General features: G+C 42.0%; 1 protein-coding gene across 3 annotated transcripts in view; it reads left to right on the forward strand.

The window, feature by feature from the left end:
• MIER1 (MIER1 transcriptional regulator) overlaps positions 1-22,115 on the forward strand; it is a 1,388,802-nt gene that overhangs the window by 607,391 nt on the left and 759,296 nt on the right. For all 3 annotated transcript variants that reach the window (XM_044085588.1, XM_044085589.1, XM_044085590.1), the window contains exon 8: positions 8,980-9,074. In XM_044085588.1, the coding sequence (XP_043941523.1) occupies positions 8,980-9,074 (95 nt within the window). The remainder of the gene's footprint in view (positions 1-8,979; positions 9,075-22,115) is intronic.

Raw genomic sequence — 22,115 nt, forward strand, 5'->3', positions numbered from 1 at the left:
CTTTGGCATTCTTCCTCATGTAAAGAGTACTGCAACAGAGGAATAGAAGGACATAGATTACTTATGTAAAATCTTAACCATAACGATAGATGTCCTTCTCATCTCTGTTGCAGTATTCCATCCCTTCTTCCTTGCATGTACTTGGCCTACATACAGGTGTTCCTCCTGGGCACTCAGTTTTGAGGATGGTGCATGCATACATCACTTTTATGGCCTATGTCATAAGTAGTAAAAGTCTTTTGTATACTGCCCGTCAGGTGGTTGTGGCAGGCAACTCCCTCCGGTGAAGAATACTGCAACAGAGAAGAAAAGGACATCTATCGTTATGGTAAGATTTTACACAACTAAAACTTCTGCACCCAATTCAACTCCAGAACCATTTTTAGCCAGATTTCTTGGTGAGTCCACTGAATCTCCACATGGGATGACATCTGTTTCTCATACTGATGTTGATTTGCGTAAAGGCAAATGGCCTAAGCTCAGACCCTCTGAAGCACGTTTACCATCAGATAGCCCACCAGGACTGCTTATCGCCAGAGTTAGTGAGGTGCCTTCACAGCCCCCTTCCGCAGTCAAGGTGGTGGACAAGGCCTCTTTCGAGACCCTTTCGGAGGCCAGTATGCCGTAAGGCCCTTCAACATCTATACCAGTCATTGAACACCATTCTTGGGTCTGGTCTAAGACTGCTCTGCAGGTCTCGGCTTCTGTCAAGCACAGTACTTCCCTTTTGCTGCAGAGGCATTCAGGCATCCGTGCTTCCAATGCACTCAGGCCTAAACAAAAAACTACTCCTGTTAGTCTTCTTCCTTTCATTCCAGCCCTTCCATTTCCCACTCTCAGGCCTCTCAGTAGGATTTAATTAAATTGGCAGGGAATATGATTTCCCCGTTAAGTGGCAGACCCCCCCCCCTCCCTGAATCTAGGAAAAGAGACCTAATCCCAGAGGTTCCTGCTGACCCCTTTGAGATTAGGCAGGACTCTGACCAAGAGGGTTCAACCTTTGAAGGGAGTCCCTTCTTGTTTCCTTTTCAGGAGTCTGACTCAGAGGAAATCTTGCCTTCTGCCCCAAGGATCTGTCCTTTTTGGGGAACAGTTTCATTGGGAAGAACAAGGTTATCCCCAATCCAAGAAAAGAGTCAGGGAATTTCTCCACCTCCCAGAACTTAAACCTCTGGCATTTCTCCATATTTTGGAGGTGGTTGATAAAGATCAAGAATCCTCTTTGAAACCAGACTCCCTTCCTCCTCCAGCAGGAAAATCTGACAGATTCTACAGGGTTATGGCTTCACATAAACACCTTTTTAATAACCCTTCAGCATACCCATGGAATTTTTGGTCCTGCACCCAAGGGTACCACAGCCACTTCATCCAAAAAAAACCTTTCCCAGTGATATGCAGGTTAGAGCCCTCGGTAGGTTTGTCGAGAAAGTATACACTTCTGCCACCCTATCTATGAGGGCATTGAACTGCCAGCGCCACTTAAAATATCAAGAGACACTGTTGGAACGGATGAGACAAAAGCTATTGACCATGGAAAATAAGGCCTTATCCAAAGAACTAATAGACATTTGCAGTTCCACTTCTCAGATGATCAAGCATTCCTTGTGTGATGCCCCTGCACTGGCCCAGTAATCAAGGGGCCATAATCCTCACCACTGGCAACAGTGAGGGACGTACACAATGGGAGGATGACAAGTACACACACAGTAAAGTACAATTTCTCTTAAGAGCACACAGAGATCACAGTCAGTCTGGGGACTGGTTTCTCCCTCTTTCTCCAGATCCACAATAAGACTCCCCACTAGCACAACTGTAGGGTTAAGATCTCAGCTGAGGGGTCAAGCCAAGACCTCCAGCACCCTCTCTGTCCAACCAGTGGTTCGTGTCCCTGCCCAAGTAGCTGACACACACAAACACTTTGAAATTTGATTTATATAGAAACACACACACACACACACACCTGGCGAAGGCTGGTACAGGTTTGCTAGCTATGCCCCCTTCTGCCCAGACTATAAGTTAGTTATCGCTGCCACCAACCCCTGCTTATCAGCTACTATATTAGTGCCTTTTCAGCCTACTTCCCCTCCCACACCCCTGCCTTCTCCAACCAATGGGCCAAACAGTTTCCTTCTAAGGCCTTCCAAGGGACCTTATACTTCACCTTGCTACCTTACCGTTGTCCTGCAGAAGACTTGCACCTCTTGCAAATTTTATATTCCTGTCATGGATCTCTGCCTACTTATTACCTACCTCTCCAGCTAGGGAATTTCTGAGACTGTGTGCTCTCTTGACAGGTGAACCTTTTTGATCATCCTTCATCCTGACAGAACCCTTCTCTCAGGCCTAATCCACTCTTCAAGCCCAATCTTGTGACTAATGACTTCTTATTTCTAGCCAGGCATCTACCTTTCTTTTCTCCAAACCCACACTACTGGGGAAAGGGTATCCTAAGTTTATCAAACATCTGTAAGCTGCTACCTTACTAAATAGTCGCAGTAAAATCCTTCAGAATTTCAGACCAAGGGATTGTCAACATTGCTTCCACCACTGAAGGAGATCTTTTATCTTGTAGACCATTTCCAGCGGGATCTCTGTCTCCATGCCACCCTTCTTCTATGATCATCAGGGAAGGATCACTCCTCTAAGAGTAAGGCCCCATTCCTCTAGGGCAGCTGGGTATTCTCCTCCTTCCTCCATGAAGGGAGTACCTACCAAGAGTCGAAATAGTTTGCCAACTGACCTTCAGTGCACACATTCACCAGACTCTACCTCTGTCAGACTCCTACTTCAATTCAGGCTTTGTCACTATTACCATGCAAACTTCCTCTTCTCATCTTACTTCACCACCTCCACTTTGTTCAGCTTTGGGAATCTTGTCACAAGGAAAGACTGCAGCAGTGAAACACAAAGAACATATTACAGTTGTGTACACTTACCATAAATGTAGATGTTTGAGTGTATTCACTGTTGCAGTCCTCATTCCCTCCCTCCTTCCCCCATAGCCTACAGAGTGGCTACTACTAATTCTCATCTAGCTGGTGTCACTCGTCTTGTACATACTTTGAAGACAATGAGGCTTGGATGTTCGTTTAAGTAGTTTATTTCATGCAAACACATCAGGATGGATAGCAGGAACATTAAACGTAAACAAACTTATCTAACTACCTGACTACTACACACATGCATGCCATCTCTCTGACTGCTCACTCAAAATGGCACTCTTGCTTGCACGTGCTCAGTACTTATATGCACATGCCCACTGACTGGAATGCTTCTTAAAGGAATATTACACATTCTGATCTACATCCTCCCTCTTTACTGAGCTGTCTCGTATTAACAATGACATTCGAAACAGGCATGCAATTATACAGACAATAATAAACTGAACAACAGTCATGTCCAGGTTGCTGTGTATCTGGAACTAGGTCTGGAAATGTGACCTGATCTCGTAATGTAATAGGGCTGGGGTTAGCAACAGGGGCGGTCTCTGGGGAATGTTCTGCTCGAGGACTTTCAGGATTCTTGTCAGGAATAGGGATTGCTGACGGAATGTCCTCTGGACCAGGAACATTAGACAAGTCAGTCTGAGAATTAGAATCTTTGTCACAGGCAAGATGCTGTAAAACTGGTTTGGACACTGGTAATAAATGTTTCCAGTTTTGTCTGAATTCCATTCCTTGTGATTCCATAACGTACGATCTTGACACACACTTTTCATAAATCCAATGCAATCAAAACCTTCTGATGTCTGCATCCTCACTATCTCCCCTTCTTGTAATGAACAGAGCTGTTTGCTGGTCTTATCATAGCAGGACTTCTGGGACAAACACTTTTTCAGCGGTCTGGGCAGGTGAAACAAGGTGATTATCATGAGGGATGTTTATGAGATTTAGCAAGTTTAGAAAAATATTGGTATCATCACGTTTGGAGTTCTCTTAACAGCTGTTTTGCACTTTCGGCCAAGCTGTTTGACTGCGGGTACTCAGGACTACTCCTAATATTTGTTTTATTTATTTATTTATTGACATTTGGTAAAAGGGCAAGTCCACTGGGTCAGAAACCCATTTTTAAAGGAGGCCTGGGGAGAAAAGCTCCAAGAAGGTTACAAACCTTCATATCATATGAGCAGTTATATACAGAGTACAAGGAACATCACTTGCAGTTACAATTTTACATCAGTCATCAGTTACCAGTTAAGGTAAACATCATACATATCAGCAAGTGTTTACAGAAATGTAAGGTAGTGACAGTATGGAAACTATAAGCAGTTTTGTACAGGCATGTGTAAAGAACATTCACATCTCTCTCTCTCTTTTTTTTTTTTTGGTCCATAAAGCTGCTACAAGAGCGCAAAGTAAGGTAACATGTAGAATAATAGACTCTAAAGGTATAGTAAAAGAAAATTTTAGGGACCAAAAACAAAGGTGTATGAGTTAAAGGACATTATTTGATGGAGACTAGTGACAGAGACAATGACCTATTTAAGGAGTTTTAGGTGCGTTATTACAGGAACATTTAATTATTGAGGTAATGGGATTTTAGTGCAGTTTTGAATGCTTTTAAGGAGTCTGTATGAGTAATGGAAGAGGGTAGTGAATTCTAAGCTTTGGCAGTGATGAGGGAATAAAGTCCCACATTTCAGCAAATTATCTTAACTGCTGACTTGTAAACTATGTACCATTGTCAGAAATAACTCTGTGTGGATTACCATGGGCAGAAAAGTGTCTCTTCAACTTAGTAGTGACAGTATTGGATGTTAGGTTAGGAAGTAAGTCAGTCTCGAACCAATTTGAATAAGAGCCTACTAACAACAGGTAATTTCTTTCTTGGAAAACAGCTTTCCTTTTAGCAATCACTTCAGCTAGAACGGTATCTGAATTACAGACCCTTATGGCAGTGGAGCCTTTCATCATCTTTCATGCAGAAAGGGTGTCCCTCAGAACCAGTTTATCCCTCATGCCCAAGGTGGTATCCAGGGTGGCTCTTAATCAGTCCATTCATTTGCTAACCTTCTTTCCCAATCCACAGAACAAAGGGGAACGGATACTGCATTCCTTAGATGTGCACAGACAACTTAGATTCTACTTGGACAGGACTAAACCTCAAAGGAAATCTGAACAACTGCTGGTGGCATTTGCTGCAGGGGCAGAGGGGAAGGCTATTTCAAAGCAAACCATTTCTAAATGGATAGGTCATTGCTTTCATTTCTGCTATAAGCACCATGGAAAACTTATCCCCCAGGGGATCAGACCTCACTCTACCAGGGCTGCATCTACCTCTACAGCCTTTCTCAGAGGCGTCCCTACCAGGGACATCCTAGAAGCTGCTACCTGGAGTTCTGTACATACTTTCACCAAGCATTATCATTTGCTAATTTTCTCTAAATCCAGAGCTGGCTTTGCACTGCAGTCTTGCAGGGCCTTATAGCTGGTCATAATGCTATCTAAATTCCTCCTCCCAACTGTAGCTTTGGGAATCTATCCAAATGTAATGACTGCAACAGTGAAACACGAAGGACATAGTACATTTGTGTATGCTTACCATAAATGTAGATTTTGGAGTGTATTCACTGTTGCAGTCCTGGTTACCCTCCCTCCAGCCCCCTAACTTCTTTTGGCTAAACCTCTGTTTTCCTTTACCATGCTTTAAAAGCCTTTTTGGTGTATTTGCTTTTTTGTTGGAGGTATATCTTTGTACTTTTATATTTAATTGCTTCCCATTAAGGGGCACCTGACATCTGGGGCAAGAAAAACTGATGTAATGGTGTCGGCTGCATGTTTTATAGCCCTGACGACCTGACATCATGGAAGAAGGGACAGAAACCGATGCAGGACCCAAGACTTTGTTAATCAGGCCGACTGAGGGCTACCCGCAAGCAGATAACCCAAATGTAATGACTGCAAAAGTGAATACACTTGAGTATCTACATTTATGGTAAGTGTACACAACTGTACTTTCTCCAGCTTTTACTCTAGCAAACTTTTCTGCTGACATAACTGCACTTTGAGCCAGTATCTACTTTGAGCTCTGCAGGACTCCAATTAATCAGAACAGCACAAAATATTTCCTTCTTTGCCCACAAATCTACTGAATTGACTATTTCACCAAACACAGATACATCATCAACATAAAAAACAGCTTTCTAATCAATCAACTTGACTCTTTGTGTGCCCTGTTTTAATAAAAGAATGTGCTTTGTTTGTTTTACAAAACCTTTTGAAATGATTCCACTTATTGCAAGAATGGCACTGCTGACCAAAAGCTAAGCATTTTTGTTGTTTGGGTTCATGATTTCCATCACAGTTATGACAGTTGACTGTAAGGCTAGCTATGGTTTTTGCTGAGTCACCCATGTGCTTTGCTGTGTCCACCCTAGGCCTTACTGAAGTTGCTCTGGGTTTTGCTGGAACTGCTCCCCCTAGGGCATGTATCTTTTAACCTCTTGCTGCACACTATCTACTTTAGCTCTGGAAGGTACTGGAAAGCTTACTTTCTCATTTGTAAGCATACTTGTGTGCCTTTCTGTAGGCTTGTATATTTGACAAATCTCAATGACCTTATTTAATGTTAAATCACTGTCTCAAAGCAAAATCTTTTCTCATTGTGTCATTATTAATACCACACACAATCATGTCTTTTATCAACTCCTCTCTCAAATCACCAAATCTGCATGTTTTAGCTTTATTTCTCAAGTCAGTTATATATGCTGCAAAAGTTTTGCCAGGTTTTTGATCTCTTTTGTAAAATAAGTGCCTTTCCATTGTAATATTTGTTTGGAGGTTATACATTTCTCTAAATTTACTTTTTATGCATTCAGGGACTTCCTGTGTTTGAGCCTGTACCACGGTATGGCGGGCTTCCCCCTCCCCTGCAAACACAGCGGGTGCATACAGAAATGAACGCTGTCTTTCATTGACTTGTGAACCAGCTAAATTAAGCAGAATAAATACCTTTATACATGCTTCTTTGTTATAGAAAGCAGCCTGTATGAAAATATTGCATTCCTGCTCAAACACTGTCCAACTTTCTGCAGTATTGTTATCAAACACAAGTGGTGCGAGTCTGTGAAAGCCTTTTGTCGTGCCCGCAAAATATAGTGAAACAGTGCAGTCTTGGCCCTTGTAATTATGTACACACATTCACTTACACCAGATACCTGTAATAATATTCAAATGCACAAGAATTTCTTCAAAAGACTATACTGTGTGAAATATTCTTTGAAATAACTTTGCAAAATAACTGCACTGCAATGCTGCACACACTTGCCAGACACTTTGCACACTTCGAATATGTCGAATACCTTTAGTTAATGCAGAAAAAGTAGCACATTGCAAAAAAATGGGAATTTTCCCTTTTTATATATTTTATGTGATTTAGATATTGTTTCAAACATTTTCATAATTATTTTGAATATTTTTATAAATATGTCGCAGTTTTGGACAGTTTTAATTAAAAATTAGAGTATTCTGAATGCTTTGTTTTATGTTTGCAGTGAAAGAAATCATTTAAGCGAGTTTTAGTACCTGGAAATTGGTTCTGACCTGTTTGTGAGTCGTTTGAGCAGTTGGGATGATCCACTATTGTATATTCCTCCATTTCTAACCAGTTGCCTCATGGCTGTAACTCTGGATCCCATTCTGACACCATGTCGCTTGTCTTGTACATACTAAGAAGACGATGAGGCTTGGGTGTTTGTTTAAGTAGTTTACTGAATACAAGCGCATCAGGATGGATAGCAGGAACATTAAACTTGAACTATCTAACTAACTGACTACTATACACATACATGCTATCTCTCTGGCTGCTCACTCAAAATAACACTCTTGCTTGCACATGTTCGGTACTTGTATGCATGTGTCCACTGACTGGAATGCTTCTTAAAGATATATCACACATTCTGATCTACATTTTGGACCACTACTCTTCACTCCTGCCTGCCTAGGGATCCCTGCCCTAACCATCTAGTTTTGACCTGCTGTTCCTGTTGGGAGGCTCTGATCGCCAAGGGGCAAGAAAATAACTGAGGTCATGACTGCGGCAGACTCTATTTATACCCTGGCATACTTCTGTTAGTTAAGGGCATTTGTCTGTCATAGGAGGAGGGAAGAAATTTATTCTGGTAGTCAGGCCAACCAAGGGCTTCCACAGCAGGAAATCCCACAAGTAAAGACTGCAACAGTGAATACACTCGAACATCTACATTTATGGCAAGTGTACAAAACTTTACTTTCCTTTTTCTCACTTATCTACGCTTCCCTTTGATTTCTTGCTCTCATTTCTTTGTCTCATTGGTCCAAATGATGGCTGCATTTGGCTATTGAAAAAATAGAGGTTCTTTAGACTATATGAATTCTGTTTGCCTAATCTGTGACGAGGCATGGGTTTCTTTTTCCTTTTTTGGAGTATTGCCTTAGAAAGTGGCTTTGATCCTCTAATATGTTTTCTACCTTGTTTTTGAGGTCAGCTGTTGGTACAGTCACTTGGCCATTGTAAAGACCCAGATATGCTAGGATATGCTGTTCAGAAATTAGTGGCTGCTTGGAAGTCTACACATGCTTTAACAACCACTTACAGCACTGGCTTGTTGAAATATTGTATATAGAACTTATCCCATTTCACGTTTTCTGTCTTTTTTTCCCCACTATGAGGACTGCTAAAACAAAAATCTGTCAAAGAAAACCATTGCTAAAATACAACTGCTGCAGAAGCATGGTTGTAAGATGGCATAGAAAACGATGAACATTAGTGATGTTATTTACATGATAGAGTTTGATGTCTAGAACATAATTCAGTGCCATGAATATACTCTGTAAAATATTGTTGGATCTGTAGTTCAGTTTTTTTCCTTTATATAACATACATCTCAGGTCAGTTCAGCAATTAAAAATGAACAAGGATGTAAAGCGGGTGCAATGTTTTCCTTTTTTATTAGATACACTTTTCTGTGATTTATCAATACAAAATGTTTTTGTATTGCAGAAGAACTGTCTGTCTGGACAGAGGATGAATGCAGAAATTTTGAGCAAGGTCTGAAAGCATATGGAAAAGATTTTCACTTGATTCAAGCAAACAAAGTAAGAACAACCATGTGTTTGAGTAATTTATAGAGAAGAAATGAATAATGTGCATGTCTGAATGTTCCTGTTAAGATTAAACATTTGCTGCTGAACCTGTCATAGTATAATTTAACATCTGGGATTGTCCCTGGTCAATCTTCAAATGGATTTATCTTAGTTGTTTCATTCAAGTTCTATATTTTTTTTAGATTTTCTTGTGTCCAGGGGGTGCTCATTTGATGTGTACTCTGATGTCACATTCTTTACTAGGAAAATTACTTTAGCCTCTGTGCCTGCTGGTTCTTTTCTGCTGTTTGCTGATTTTTATCTCAGTCCCAACTTAACATCATGAAACATTTCCTGCATTTGATCCCCTAATGCACCTTTCTAGTGTTTGTATGGCAGTCATGTATAAGTCCAGGGCAAGTAGTAGTACTGTCCAGTCTGTGGGGGGGAGTATGACATGAAATACTTTGCTACTTGTGCCATTGATTCGTCTTGTCCTATTTGCAGATATCACAGAAAAAAAAGAAGAGGAGAAAAGAAGTATTAGAAAGAATGCCTTATTTTAGATCAGTGTTACAGTAGCCCTTACTAGTAGGACTTTGGGCACAGAAGGTTTAACGTCCAGCCTGATTACCAGAGATCAGCACCTTTCCCCCTCCAGGCGAGACAGACATCCACTCCTTAGGGTTGTCATTCTGTTCTCTTAATAAAGTTGATTTTTACAAATAACATGCCCTGCCCCCCCGAGTAAGTACTGGACCAGAGAAGGAATTAATGGAATTGGACTTCCAGGATGGCTGCACACTGATCAACTGCTTAATTTCAGTTTTCCCAGTGTAAAACAGAAAGTGTAAAAAAGGAGTCCCATTGAAACTGTTATTTTAGATACATTTCAGTTAGTGGCTATTAAATATACTGCCGGGATGCCATCAAACAAAAAATTTAGAGAACCTGAAAGAAAATCAACCAAGCAGGTTGAAGAGAATCACTTGTTAGGAAGGAACCTATAGCTATTCAGCAAAAAGCAGCTCAAGAGATGGCTTACAGTAATTTAGAGGAAAAATAAATCAAATGTACTCAGAGGTAATTTTTATTGAAGGAATATATCAACTCAAATAACAAAAAGCTGGAAAAAAATAGAAGAAGCTTTAACTAGCTATTCAGATGAACTGATGAAACTGCAAAAATTAATGACTGAAATGAAGAAAAGGCTGGATGAGTACATGGTTTCGCAAGATGATCGGTTTAAAAAAAAAAATAGTAGAGTTAGAAGACTGAGCACAGAGAGAACCTGAGATTTTCTGCTGTACCAGAGAAACTGGGATGAGTAGACTGTCTTCATTTTATGAAAGCACAAATAAGCAGTTGGAATAGTATTTCATAGCAGTATTTATTAATTGAAAGGGAGTGTCGGGTGAATGCTCCCAACCTGGCCAAGAGAAAGCAGCCAAGACCTATATTAGTAAAAATGCATTCATACCAGAAGAAAGAGATCATCCTGACAGGGCTTTGGGAAAAGTATTTAAAACTGAAGACAGCAGTGTGTTTGTGGAAAATGTTATTCAGTGTACACCAGGCAAAATTGAAGCAAATGTATTTCAGTAGTCTGGGACTGTTGAGAGACAGGAGTGAGATTCAAGATGCAAGCTTGCCAGCTTTCTTCAGAATAATTTTCCTGAAGGATCAAAGACATTTTTTGATGCACAACAAGGCTAAGGAGGAAATAACCAAAAAAAAAGGGAACCAGCAAACAGAAGGGGACTCTGCTTCTCATTATTCTAACAATTCTAACAGTAAAGCTCATACAGAGACTTTTACAGTTAATCCTTTTACAGTGTGCTTGAGAGAGAGAAGAAAGCACATAAATTGAATAAAAGATTAAGAGTTCATCAGACTTGACACAGAGTCTAATTTTGGGAGATGGAGTTGATCAGGAAAAAAAAACAGCAACACTGAAATTAGCAGACACATTTCTGATTACAAAGCATCAATCAAATTTATGAAATATAACTTTGCAAATAAAAGTGGCTGAGAAAAGACTGCACCTTTGTTAAATTTGTGGTTGGACTGTAAAATGTATACTTCACATTATGCCTTTTATGTTTAGAAGGACGCTAAAGGAAAAAAAGTAGTAACTAAGTAAAACCATTTTTGTTAGTATGGTATAAAGTGCATGATATATTCTAAAGCAGTTTTGTATAGTATGTAGTCAGGGGTATTTAAAATGTGGAGAGTCTTTTTAATGACTGCTGTAGGTGTTTAAGTAAACAAGTACATTTTTTGGTAGTAAGAAATATAGGATCTGATGTCTTTTTTGTCCGTTCCTCAAGCTTTGGGTTTCGGATCCAACCTTTGGTTCAACTTCAGCCACTTCTCATACTTTGGATCTGTAGCTCAAGCTTCTTCCCTTACCCATAATCCTTTATCAAGCCCCAGGTTACCCCAGATCTTGTTTGCCACTTTCAGGTAACAGATGTGATTTCTTCAAGGCTCAAGCATTATTGAGAGAAAAGTCAGTTTTTGCTTAAGGGCTACCCTATTTGTCGAGGTCCTTTCATTTCCTTCTCTTCTGTCCTCCTGCCTCCCCTATAGTATTACAAAAAAAAAAAAGCTTCTCAGTTTATTATTACTGCTGCTGGTTGTTGTTTTTCTCCTAGACGTAGCCCCTTTTCCCTCTTTTACTACTTGTACTCGTTAAAGTAATCTCGCTACCATTGCTGGTATTTTCTTAACAAAGTTTATGGGAATTTTTGGTGCAAATGTTAGTATTTTGTCTGCTCTTCTCTAGCTTTTGCTGTGTATTTGTTTTGTCCTTCAGGGTTGTTTCTGCCTTCTTTACATGATGTCAGCCAAACCAATAGATTTTAAGAAAAGTTCATTGTGTGTTCATAAAATGACCACTTTGGATGCTCACTCTGAGTGTGTTTGTTGTCTTGGGGGCCACTCATCTGGAGGTCGTGTGTGACATTTGTTCCAGCTTCAACCACAGGACCTTGGTTGAAAGCAGGAACAGACTTATTCTCAATGGTTTACTGCTTTCTTCTTCTACAGTATCTGGAGCTTCCTCTTCCTCTGCTAAACCTGTAGAAAAATCTGAAGGGGAGAAAGGTGATACGACCAAAGAAAAGTCTAAAGAATCAAAGATGCATTCCCCAACTGCTCTCCTCACTCAGCACAGAGTTCAAGTCAGTCGCTGAAGCTTTCTAAAGTTTTGGATCTGTCCACCTCTTCAGATCTGGTGATGTCCTTCTATTCTCAAGTTGCATTATTCCAAACCCTTGGGTTATCCTCTGCTTACTACCTGAACGTCCGGCCAGTATACAAAAGCTTGTAGTCACTGCTAAGTACGTGGGACATCTGACATTGGCTCAGGGAGCATGGGCAATAAAAGTGACGTCTGCACGTACCTTTCCTCAGAACTGAACACCCCAGTCGAACCCCAGTCCCAGGATAGCTGTATAAGTCCTGTGTCATCCAAGAAGGGGCATTTTACTGAAAGAAGGGGGGAAGGAGGAGGGAAGGAATACCGCAACATGGAAGAGAAGGACATCTATGGTTATGGTAAGATTTTACACAAGTATTCTTTCTCTGTGCAAGTCTCCAATCCATAAGCAGCCCCGATTTCATTGAGGCTTCATTCTCCTATTCTGCATTAAATTCCATATAGAGTTTCTAGACCTCCATCTTCCTCCTCATCCTTCAGATTTACGAGGAGCCTGTCTGACGCTGATGTGGACAAGATGATGCAAAAATTTCTTAGGACCCAAATTCAGTTGGGAGTTTCTCTGTCTCTGTCTCCCATTGTACTTGTGAGCTTTGGTCCAGCCCAAACACCTTTAGTGACTCCTACTGAGATCCACCCTTTGGCCTTTGGAGGTTGAGGATCTGAAAATTGTGGGATTATCTGGGGTGGATCCAAAGACCTGTCCTTCATTGACTCTGATATCTTCTCTGCTGCAGCCAGCACCGAACTTGTCAGAGCTGTCGGGATCTTGGCGACATTGCTTCAGCACCAGGACCGTCCCTTCTCAAGGCTTCAGAATTAGACAGTTCGGTTCTGACATCTGCATCGAGGCAGGGTCATAGGAATTCCTGGATTTCTCCAGGCGGGTTACTTCGGCTCCTACTGGAGCGGTCCTGGAGTCCCCATTGGCTTCTGCGTTCAAGACAGTGGAGACACCTCTCTCCACATGACTGGAGACAGCACACCCTTACCCCCTGTGGGTCCTCCACCTCCACAGCTTTTTGGCCTGGGTCCTGAGTCTGCTCATTCTGTCTCATCAGGGCAGACAGTCCATCTTAGCCTTGAGACAGTCCTTTTGCACACTGATTACCACAGGAGTCTTTAACAGAAGATACAGACTTCAGTCAAAGGAAGGTGTCCCCCAGATCATTTATTTTATTTTATTTTAATTTTTGTTGCTGCTGCTGTTGTCTGATCCTCTAGATGTGTATAAATCTAAAAAGTAACTGGCATGGGTTTGAAAGTGTTTTTTTTTTATTATTATTATTATTATTATTATTACCTCATGATGTGCACAAACTAAAACAGCAGCTTTTAGTTATTTGAAATGTTTTTGTGTTCTCCTACTGATTTGGGACTTGGGCTTTTCTTCTGGTAGGAGGAAAAAAGGTGGCCAAACTCTAGCCTCCCAGTTTGAATGACAGCCGACTCTCATACTGATTACTTCAGCCTCTTACATCATCTAACCTCAACCTGGGCCCTATGACACCACCCCCTCTCTCAGAAGATTGGTTAACTGCTCCCTTTCAGTTTCTAGCCTTTTATCTAGCAAAGTACAAAGCGATCTAGCTCTCTTTTGTACTAACTTTACCACCTGGAATCTGGAGAGAGGAAGAAGCTGAACAGAAGGCCCTCAGTAACTCCTAGACTCAGGAAGCATGACAGTGAAGACCTCAGACTGGAATACCGTAGCCCCATACTCTGGGACCAGGAGGATTCCACCTCTCACTGTAGCTACCCCACAACAATCAGGTATGGACTGTAGCCACTGGGCCTGCATTTAATAGAATTTCTATCAGCTGCATTGCAATAAAAATTATTATTCCAGGGCACTACTCCACACTGCTATATTCTTTACACCATAGGCACAGTTTGCCTATGCTCAAAGAAGATCTAAGATACTTATGTTTATTAAAAGTTTTTGTATACTCTGCAGTTCACCACTTGGTGGATTTTTATTCCGTGGCCAGAGAAAGCCTACACAAAAGGTTCTGAAGTCTCAACATTTACTTACTTTTTACTTTTTTTCCCTCCTACTTGTCCACATCCATGAGCTTTGTAAAAATTGAGCATTGTGACTTGTTTTCTATTGTGTGCTATTTCTCTGGATGCATGTGTTATTCAAAAATGGGAATCACCTAGTGTAACTTTAAGTGACTACCTCTCCTGCATATTAAAAGGTCTGTCTTCATCAAGAGGAAGAAGAATGAGGACTGGTCACATTAATCACGTATGTGAGCCTCTTATAAGCAGGCACTGTAAACCTTTTTTGTTATACAAGAGAATATTAGTCTTTCATATTATATGTCAGGAGATAATGAGCCCTTTCTATTACATGTGTTAAACTGGAAAAAGTTCTGTAATGCTTTCATACTTGGCTCCAATGAATATGAGCCCCAGTGATGCAGACACAGCCTCTCATTTTATTTACGTTACAAAACAGACTAATAAAGTCTGGTGATAGCCTTGCAAAAACAGGCATTTTCAATGATCAAAGTGTAAACCACTCTATTTTAGATGGACCTGATAAAGCTCAGGCGAAAGTGTTTTCTTAAATATAGTTCTTTAGTTGTAGCTCATAGTGTGTTGTCATGTTTTGTTTGTTAGAAGTTAAAAATAAAAATAAAACCTTTTAACTAAGAATGAGGATGTTCTTCATGTTTCACTGTTGCAGTCATTACATTTGGATAATCTGCTAGCAGGTTGCCCTCACTTGGCCTGAATAACAAAGTCTTGGGTCCTGCGTCGGTTGCTGTCTCCTCTTCCATGACGTCAGGTCATCAGGGGTATAAAACATGCACGACGCCATTTTAATCAGTTTTTCTTGCCCCAGATGTCAGGTGCCCTCCAAATGGGGAGCAAAAATATACAGATTATATATATATATATATATATATATATATATATGTATACATGTATTTTAGAACACAAAAAATTTACCTCCAACTAAAAGCAAATACACCACAAAGGCTTTTGAGCATAGTGAAGGAAAGAAGAGGTATAGTAATAGAGAAGAAAGGGGGATGGTGGGTGGGTAACCCAGACTGCAACAGTAAATACACTCGAACATCTACATTTATGGTAAGTGTACACAACTGTACTATGTTCTTCGTGTTTCACTGTTGCAGTCATTACATTTGGGTGGAATCCCAAAGCTATGGATGGGAGGATGGAATTATACAGCATTAGGAGCAGCTGCAAGGCCCTGCAGGACAGCAGTGGCAAAGCCTGCCCTGGATTTAGAAAAGAGAGGTAAGTGGTAATGTTTTGTGAACGTATGAACTAAGCTCCAAGTAGCAGCTTCTAGAATGTCTCTGGTAGGAACCCCTCTGAGAAAAGCTGCAGAAGTAGATGCCGCCCTGGTGGAATGGGATCTGATCCCCTTGGGGACAGGTTTACCATGGTGCATGTAGCCGAAATGAATACAATGGCTTATCCATTTTGAAATAGTCTGCTTTGATATAGCCTTCCCCTCTACCCCTAGAGCAAATGCCACCAGTAGTTGCTCAGACTTTCTTAGAGATTTTGTCGTGTTTAAGTAGAATCTTAGTTGTCTGTGTAAATCCAATGAATGCAGAATCCGCTCCCCCTTGTTCTGCGGATTTGGGAAAAAGGTTGGCAGATGAATGGTCTGGTTAAGAGCCACACTGGATACCACCTTAGGCATAAAAGAAGGATTGGTCCTGAGGGACACCCTGTCCGAATAAAAGATAATGAAAGGCTCCACTGCCATGAGAGCCTGTAGTTCTGAAATCCTTCTAGCTGAAGTGACTGCTAAAAGAAAGGCTGTCTTCCTAGAAAGAAATTTTATGTCTGCAGTAGCAGCTGGTTCAAAAGGAGGTAGGGTGAATTTTTCCATCACAAAATTGAGGTCCCATGCAGAAGTCGGTGCTCTCCTGGGAGGTCTAAAATGTTTGGCCCCACTGAGGTACTGCTTTAGCAGGGGATGAGAAAAGAGATGCTCTGTGTTGTAATGAGCCGAGATGGCAGAGGCATGGATTTTTATATAAGAAAAAGATAGGCCCTTGTGAAGCATCTCAGTTAAGTATTGCAAAATCTGAGGAATATTGGGCATTGCTGTGTTTATTCCTTGTGCTTGGTTCCGGGGACAGAATCTCTTCCATTTGTCAGCATAAGATTTTCTAGCCTCCAAAATGACATCCATCACAGGTTTACTGAGAGACGTGATTGGTGAAATTAGTTGATTAGCCATGCTACAAGATTCAGAGTTTGGAGCTGAGTGTGCAGAATTTGATAGTCCTGCTGAGACAATAGATGAGGTGTCTGAGGCAAGTACGACGGAGGAAGGTGTGACAAATTCCTTAGAAGCGGTTACCAGTGATGGTGAGGCCAGTCTGGAGTAATCAAAATCATTTTTGGTTTTTCCTGTCTGACTTTTAGTAAAACCTTGGAGAGCAGAGGCAGAGGGGGGAAAGGCGTTTTTCCAGCTGAAGGATAGAGCATCCACTTTCCAAGCTTTTTTTGTGATGAATTCTTATACAGAATTTGTCTAACTGGTAGTTTTGGGGAGAGGCAAAAAGGTCTATGTCTGGGCTCCCCCATTTTTGTGTCAACATGCTGAAGATTTGTGGATCCAGTTTCCATTCGTGTGGGTCCATGAGATTTCTGCTTAGGTCGTCTGTCAGAGTATTTTGCTTTCCTGGCAGGAATTGAGCTTGTAGATGTATTTGGTAAGTCAAGGCTATGTTCCACAAGGCCATGGCTAGTCTGCAAGGGGGGTAGGAGTGGGTACCCCCCTGCTTGTTTATGTACCACATAACTGTGGTGTCCATCTTTATCAGTAGTTGTCCTAGACGAAGGAAGTCCTTGAAAGCTGTCAGAGAATTCTGAACAGCTAGGATTTCTTTCTGGTTGATATGTAGGTGCATTCGATTTGGGCTTCATTTGCCCTGAATGCAACTCCCTGCCAGATGGGCCCCCCAAGCATAGTCTGTCAGGGTTTGGGTGGCAGGGGATAGAATGAATGTGACAGTCCCTTATTTTGGTGACAGGCCTCTGCCCACCAAAGGAACTCCTGTTGAAGGCAAGGAATGAGAGGAATCATTGTTTCCAGGCTGTGACAATGTTGACTCCATAAGCTTTTTAGGTACTATTGAAGTTTCCTCGTATGCAGTCTTGCATATGGACTTAGTAGAATGCAGGATGCCATGAACCCCAAAGCCTGCAGAATTTGTCTGGCTGATAGCTGGGTTTTTGTGGCCACTTGTTTGAAGTATGTTATCAACTGAATTTGTTTGTCTGGCGTGAGGTAAGCCATCTGGGCAGTTGTATTCAAGTTTGCACCCAGGAATGTAATTTTTTGAGAGGGTATCAGTTGTGATTTATTTTTGTTTATGGTGTTCCTTAGGCATGTTAGAAGCCTTTTTACAAACGCCAGATGTTGTAGAAGAGTGTCCTTATCCTCTGCCTGAATTAGACAGTCGTCCAGATAAGGATAAATTTGAATGTTTCTTTGTCTGCAAAATGCAATCTCTGGTGCCAGGCACTTTGTGAAAACCCTGGGTGCAGTAGATAAGTCAAAGGGCAGTGCAGAGAACTGGTAATGCCAATAGCCTGCTTTGAAGCGGAGGCATCTTCTGCAAGTTTCCCTGATTGGGATATGCAGGTAAGCCTCTTTTAAGTCTAGAGTTACCAACAAGGCATTCTTGCTTAGCATAGGCAGTAGCTGTTGTAGAGTCAGCATCTTGAATTTGGAATGTCCAGGAAAGTATTTAGAATGGATAAATCCAGAATCGGACGCCATGATTTGTCTTTTCTGGGTACCAGGAAAAGTCTTGAATAAAAACCTTGTCCTTTTTCCTTTTCTGGTACTGGTTGAATAGCCCCCATATCCATGAGGGACATGACTTGTTTCTGGGCCTCTGCCCACTGATTTGGAGGCAGATCTGGCCATCCATTTGGAATTGGCAACGTGTGGAAATGAAATCTGTACCCCTGGGATACTATATTTAAGACCCACTTGTTCTGGGTAATTAGATGCCGATTTTGAGCATGAAGTGCTAGTTCCCCCCCCCCAAAGGAGCTGCCAAAAGATAAGTGCTTGGAAATGGCAGAGGAAAGTCATTGAGACTGTTTACCGTAGGGTGGTGCTTTGCTACTTCCTTATTTGGAGGTGGGGGCACCCCATTGTTTTGTCCTGTAAGATCCTTGTGACTGAAACCTGGAGCCTTTGGAGTGTCTGGGTTTGACCTGAGCGGCTCTGTTGGGTACTGGAAAGAACTAATTCTTAATAGACCAGTGCGTGCTGAACCTGGGTGGCTGCACTTGCAAGAAATCTTTTACAGTTTGCATAGATTTAGCTTTGTCTTCCACCTTTTTCAAAACTTCTTCTGCCTTATTAACAAACAGACTGTCCTGCTGTAAAGGAGCATCCAACAATTTAACTTTAACTTTAACATGATCAGGCAGATTTTGCTCCTTGAGCCAAGCATGCCTTCTTATCACAGATCCAGTTACGGCGGCCCTGCAAGAGGCCTCCAAGGAATCAAAACCACATTGCAAAGTATGCTTTCCAACTTGTTTAGCTGAATGCAGTAAATCTTGTAACTCTTTATATTCCACACAATCAGAAATCAACATCATTTTCTGTTTCAGTAAGCCCATGACATGCTGTTGATATTTAAGCATATGAAATTGACCGTTTAAAGCCCTGATTGCCAGGGTTGCAGACGTATAAACCTTCTTACCCCATCTGTCCAGCGCCCTGGAGTCTCTATCAGAAGGAGTAGGATTTCTAGCAGTAGAAGCCTTAACGTCCTTGGGACCCTGAGAAATAGTTTCAGGGTCAGCAGTAGGATTTTTGAAAAAAAACTTGTGGGAGTCAGGAACCCTGTAATATCTGTCTGGCTTACTAGGAGCCGGAGGCAGGGAATCGGGAGCTATGCTGGATTCTGAGAAAACATCATCTACAATGTCTAAAACAGGAGGTATAGCCAAAGGCCTATGCTGTGGAAGAAGAAGAAAATCCCTAAGCCTCTTTTTGGATGCTGAAAAATCCTGACTCTCCCAATGAAAATGTTCCCTTAAGGTATGCAAAGTCTCTCCAAAAGAAAAATCCTCAGGAGGAGAAGCAGAAGGTATGGATTCTTCTGCATCAGAGTCCTCATAAGGGGGGATAGAAAATTCCTGATCAGAAGAGGAATCAGAAGAAATGGAAACCTGATCTGAAGATTCATAATCAGTGCCTTGCCTAGGCCTCTTAGCAGGAGGGGGATGGGAACCCATGATCAAAGTAATTAAATCCTCGGCCATTTTGATCATTTGTTTTTTAGGCATAGGGGCCTGAACACGTGGCTCATGCGTCGGTTTTTTAGACATAGAAGTTGGTTTTGGCCTTGTTTTTGATGATGGCGTCAGTTTAATGTACAAATCTTTAGGCCTGAAAACACCCTCAGAAGCTGGTGCCTGCTCAGCGGCTCCGGACCCATCCAAGGGAGAGACATCCGCGGGTTCAATACTTGAAGAATCTTGCGGCATACCGGACTCCGAATGGGTCTCGGTAGAGGCCTGCAACTCAAAAGTAGCGGGCATCAGGGGCTGCAAAAGCGCCTCACTGAGTACCGGCGAACTGGCGATTGGCTTAGGAAAAGCTTCATCGTCGGTTTTGGACCTCGACAGTATGTCTCTGTCTTTTTTCTTTGCATTTTCTGTGAATTCCGGTAGTCGGATTGCTAACCGATGACATTTCAGGATAGTTAAATCTTGAACCAAAGTATTTTGAAGCAAAAATATACCGACGCTTAATAGTGCGTTGGTTAAATTTAGCACAAAACCGACAGCAAGGCACGTTGTGGTCAGGGCCTAGGCAAGGACTGCAGTACAAATGAAAATCCTTATGAGGTATTTGCTTCCCACAAGTAATACAATTATTAACTTTTACTAACATCGGTAAGGAGCAAGAAAAAGTTTCCCCAACGGGGTACTTAGCTTTAGTTTGAAGACTTTGGTTCTGAAACTCGAAAACAAAAATTTCAGGAGTTGGCCGACTGGCACTTGCAAACAGCTTCTGCTTCGTGCAACGTGCGACCCTCATGGGTCTTATAGGACTATTTAAATAAGGGACTAACCTGTAAGCTTTGAGATTGGCTCCTTGTCTTTCCATCTCCCAGATTTTCCTCTGATCAGCTCCTATGGACCCTCCCATCATTGTCTGTAACTGCCTTTAAATAACTGACCTGTTGAATGTAATGTATTAGAACAAGAACACTCATCCATCTACCTGGTTATCTGAATAAACTACTAGAAACTTCAACAAGGTGTCTTTATTCCTACCCCAGAGAAGGTGTGAGATAGTCTCCTAGATCTACTAGTTAGTGATTTTACCCAGACTGATACTTTATACCCTGATGTTTATTGTGTTTCACTGTTGCAGTCATTACTCTTGGGTTATCCTGCTGGCAGGCTACCCGCAGTCGGCCTGAATTCCAAAGTCTTGGTCCGGCGTCGGTTGCCGTCGCCTCTTCACTGACGTCAGTGCACCAGGGGTATAAAAGATGCAGCCAACGCCATTTTCTTCAGTCTTTCTTGCCGCGTGGTGCCCGAAGCAAAAGCAGTTCGCAAGTGCCAGCCGGCCGACTCCTGAGATTTTCAAAATCGAATTTCAGATCCGAAGTCTTCATTTAAGCTAAGTACCACGTTGGGGAAACTTTTTTCTTGCTCCAGACCGATGCCAGAAAAAGTTAACAGTTGTATTTCTTATGCGAAGCAAATACCTTATAAGGATTTTCATTCTTACTGTATTCCTTGCCTAGGCCCTGATCACGACGTTGCTAGCTGTCGGTTTTGTGCCAGATTTAACCAATGCACTATTAAGCGTCGGCACAATTTTGCCTTTCATTACTTTGGCCGAAGGCTTAATTATATAATGCCATCGGAACAGCCGATGACCGGAGTTTATGAAAAGCACAATGAAAAGGAAAAGGACAGGCATCCGAGGTCCAAAACCAACGACGAGGCCCCCACTAGGCCAGTTGCCGGTTCTCAGTGAGGCGCTTTCGCAGCCCCTGACGCCCGCTACCTCAGAGCCACAGTTGCCAGTTCTCAGTGAGGCACTTTCGCAGCCCCTGACGCCCGCTGCCTCAGAGCCACAGGCCGCTTGGACTCTCACGTGGAGCCGACTAGGCCTCTGGATACTGAAGGTATTGGACTCTCGGAAACTATTCCCTCAGATGGGTCCGGAGCCGCTGAGCAGGCATCGGCTTCTGAGGGTGTTTTCAGACCTACACAATTATATGTCAAGCCAACCTCAGCTTCAAAGACAAAGACTAAAACAGCTCTAAAGACAAAGAAACAAGTACAGCATTCTCCTGGACAGACTTCCATGCCTAAGAAACAGATGCTTAAAATGGCCGAAGACCTAATTACTTTGATCAGGGGTTCCCATCCCCCTCCTGATAAGAGGCCTAGGCAAGAGACAGAATATGACTCTTCTGATCAGGTTTCAATTTCCTCTGACTCCTCTTCTGAACAGGGATACCCTTTTCCTCCCTGTGAGGATTCTGATGCTGAAGAATCTTTTCCTTCCGCCTCTCCTCCTGATAGATTATTCTTTTGGGGAAACCCTGCATACCATGAGGGAGCATTTTCACTGGGAGAACCAAGATTACTCAGAATCTTAGAAAAAGCTCAGAGACTTTCTTTTACTACCTCAGCACAGACCTCTTGCTATTCCACCTGTTCTAGACATTGTAGATGATGTATTTTCAGAGTCCGGCCTGTCTCCTGAATATTTAGCCCCTGCACCTGCTAAGCCAGACAGATACTACAGGGTTCCAGTCTCTCATAAATTT

Source organism: Protopterus annectens, chromosome 10.part0, assembly GCF_019279795.1.
Source record: "Protopterus annectens isolate FY-2018-M chromosome 10.part0, PAN1.0, whole genome shotgun sequence".
Taxonomy (NCBI): Eukaryota; Metazoa; Chordata; order Ceratodontiformes; family Protopteridae; genus Protopterus; species Protopterus annectens.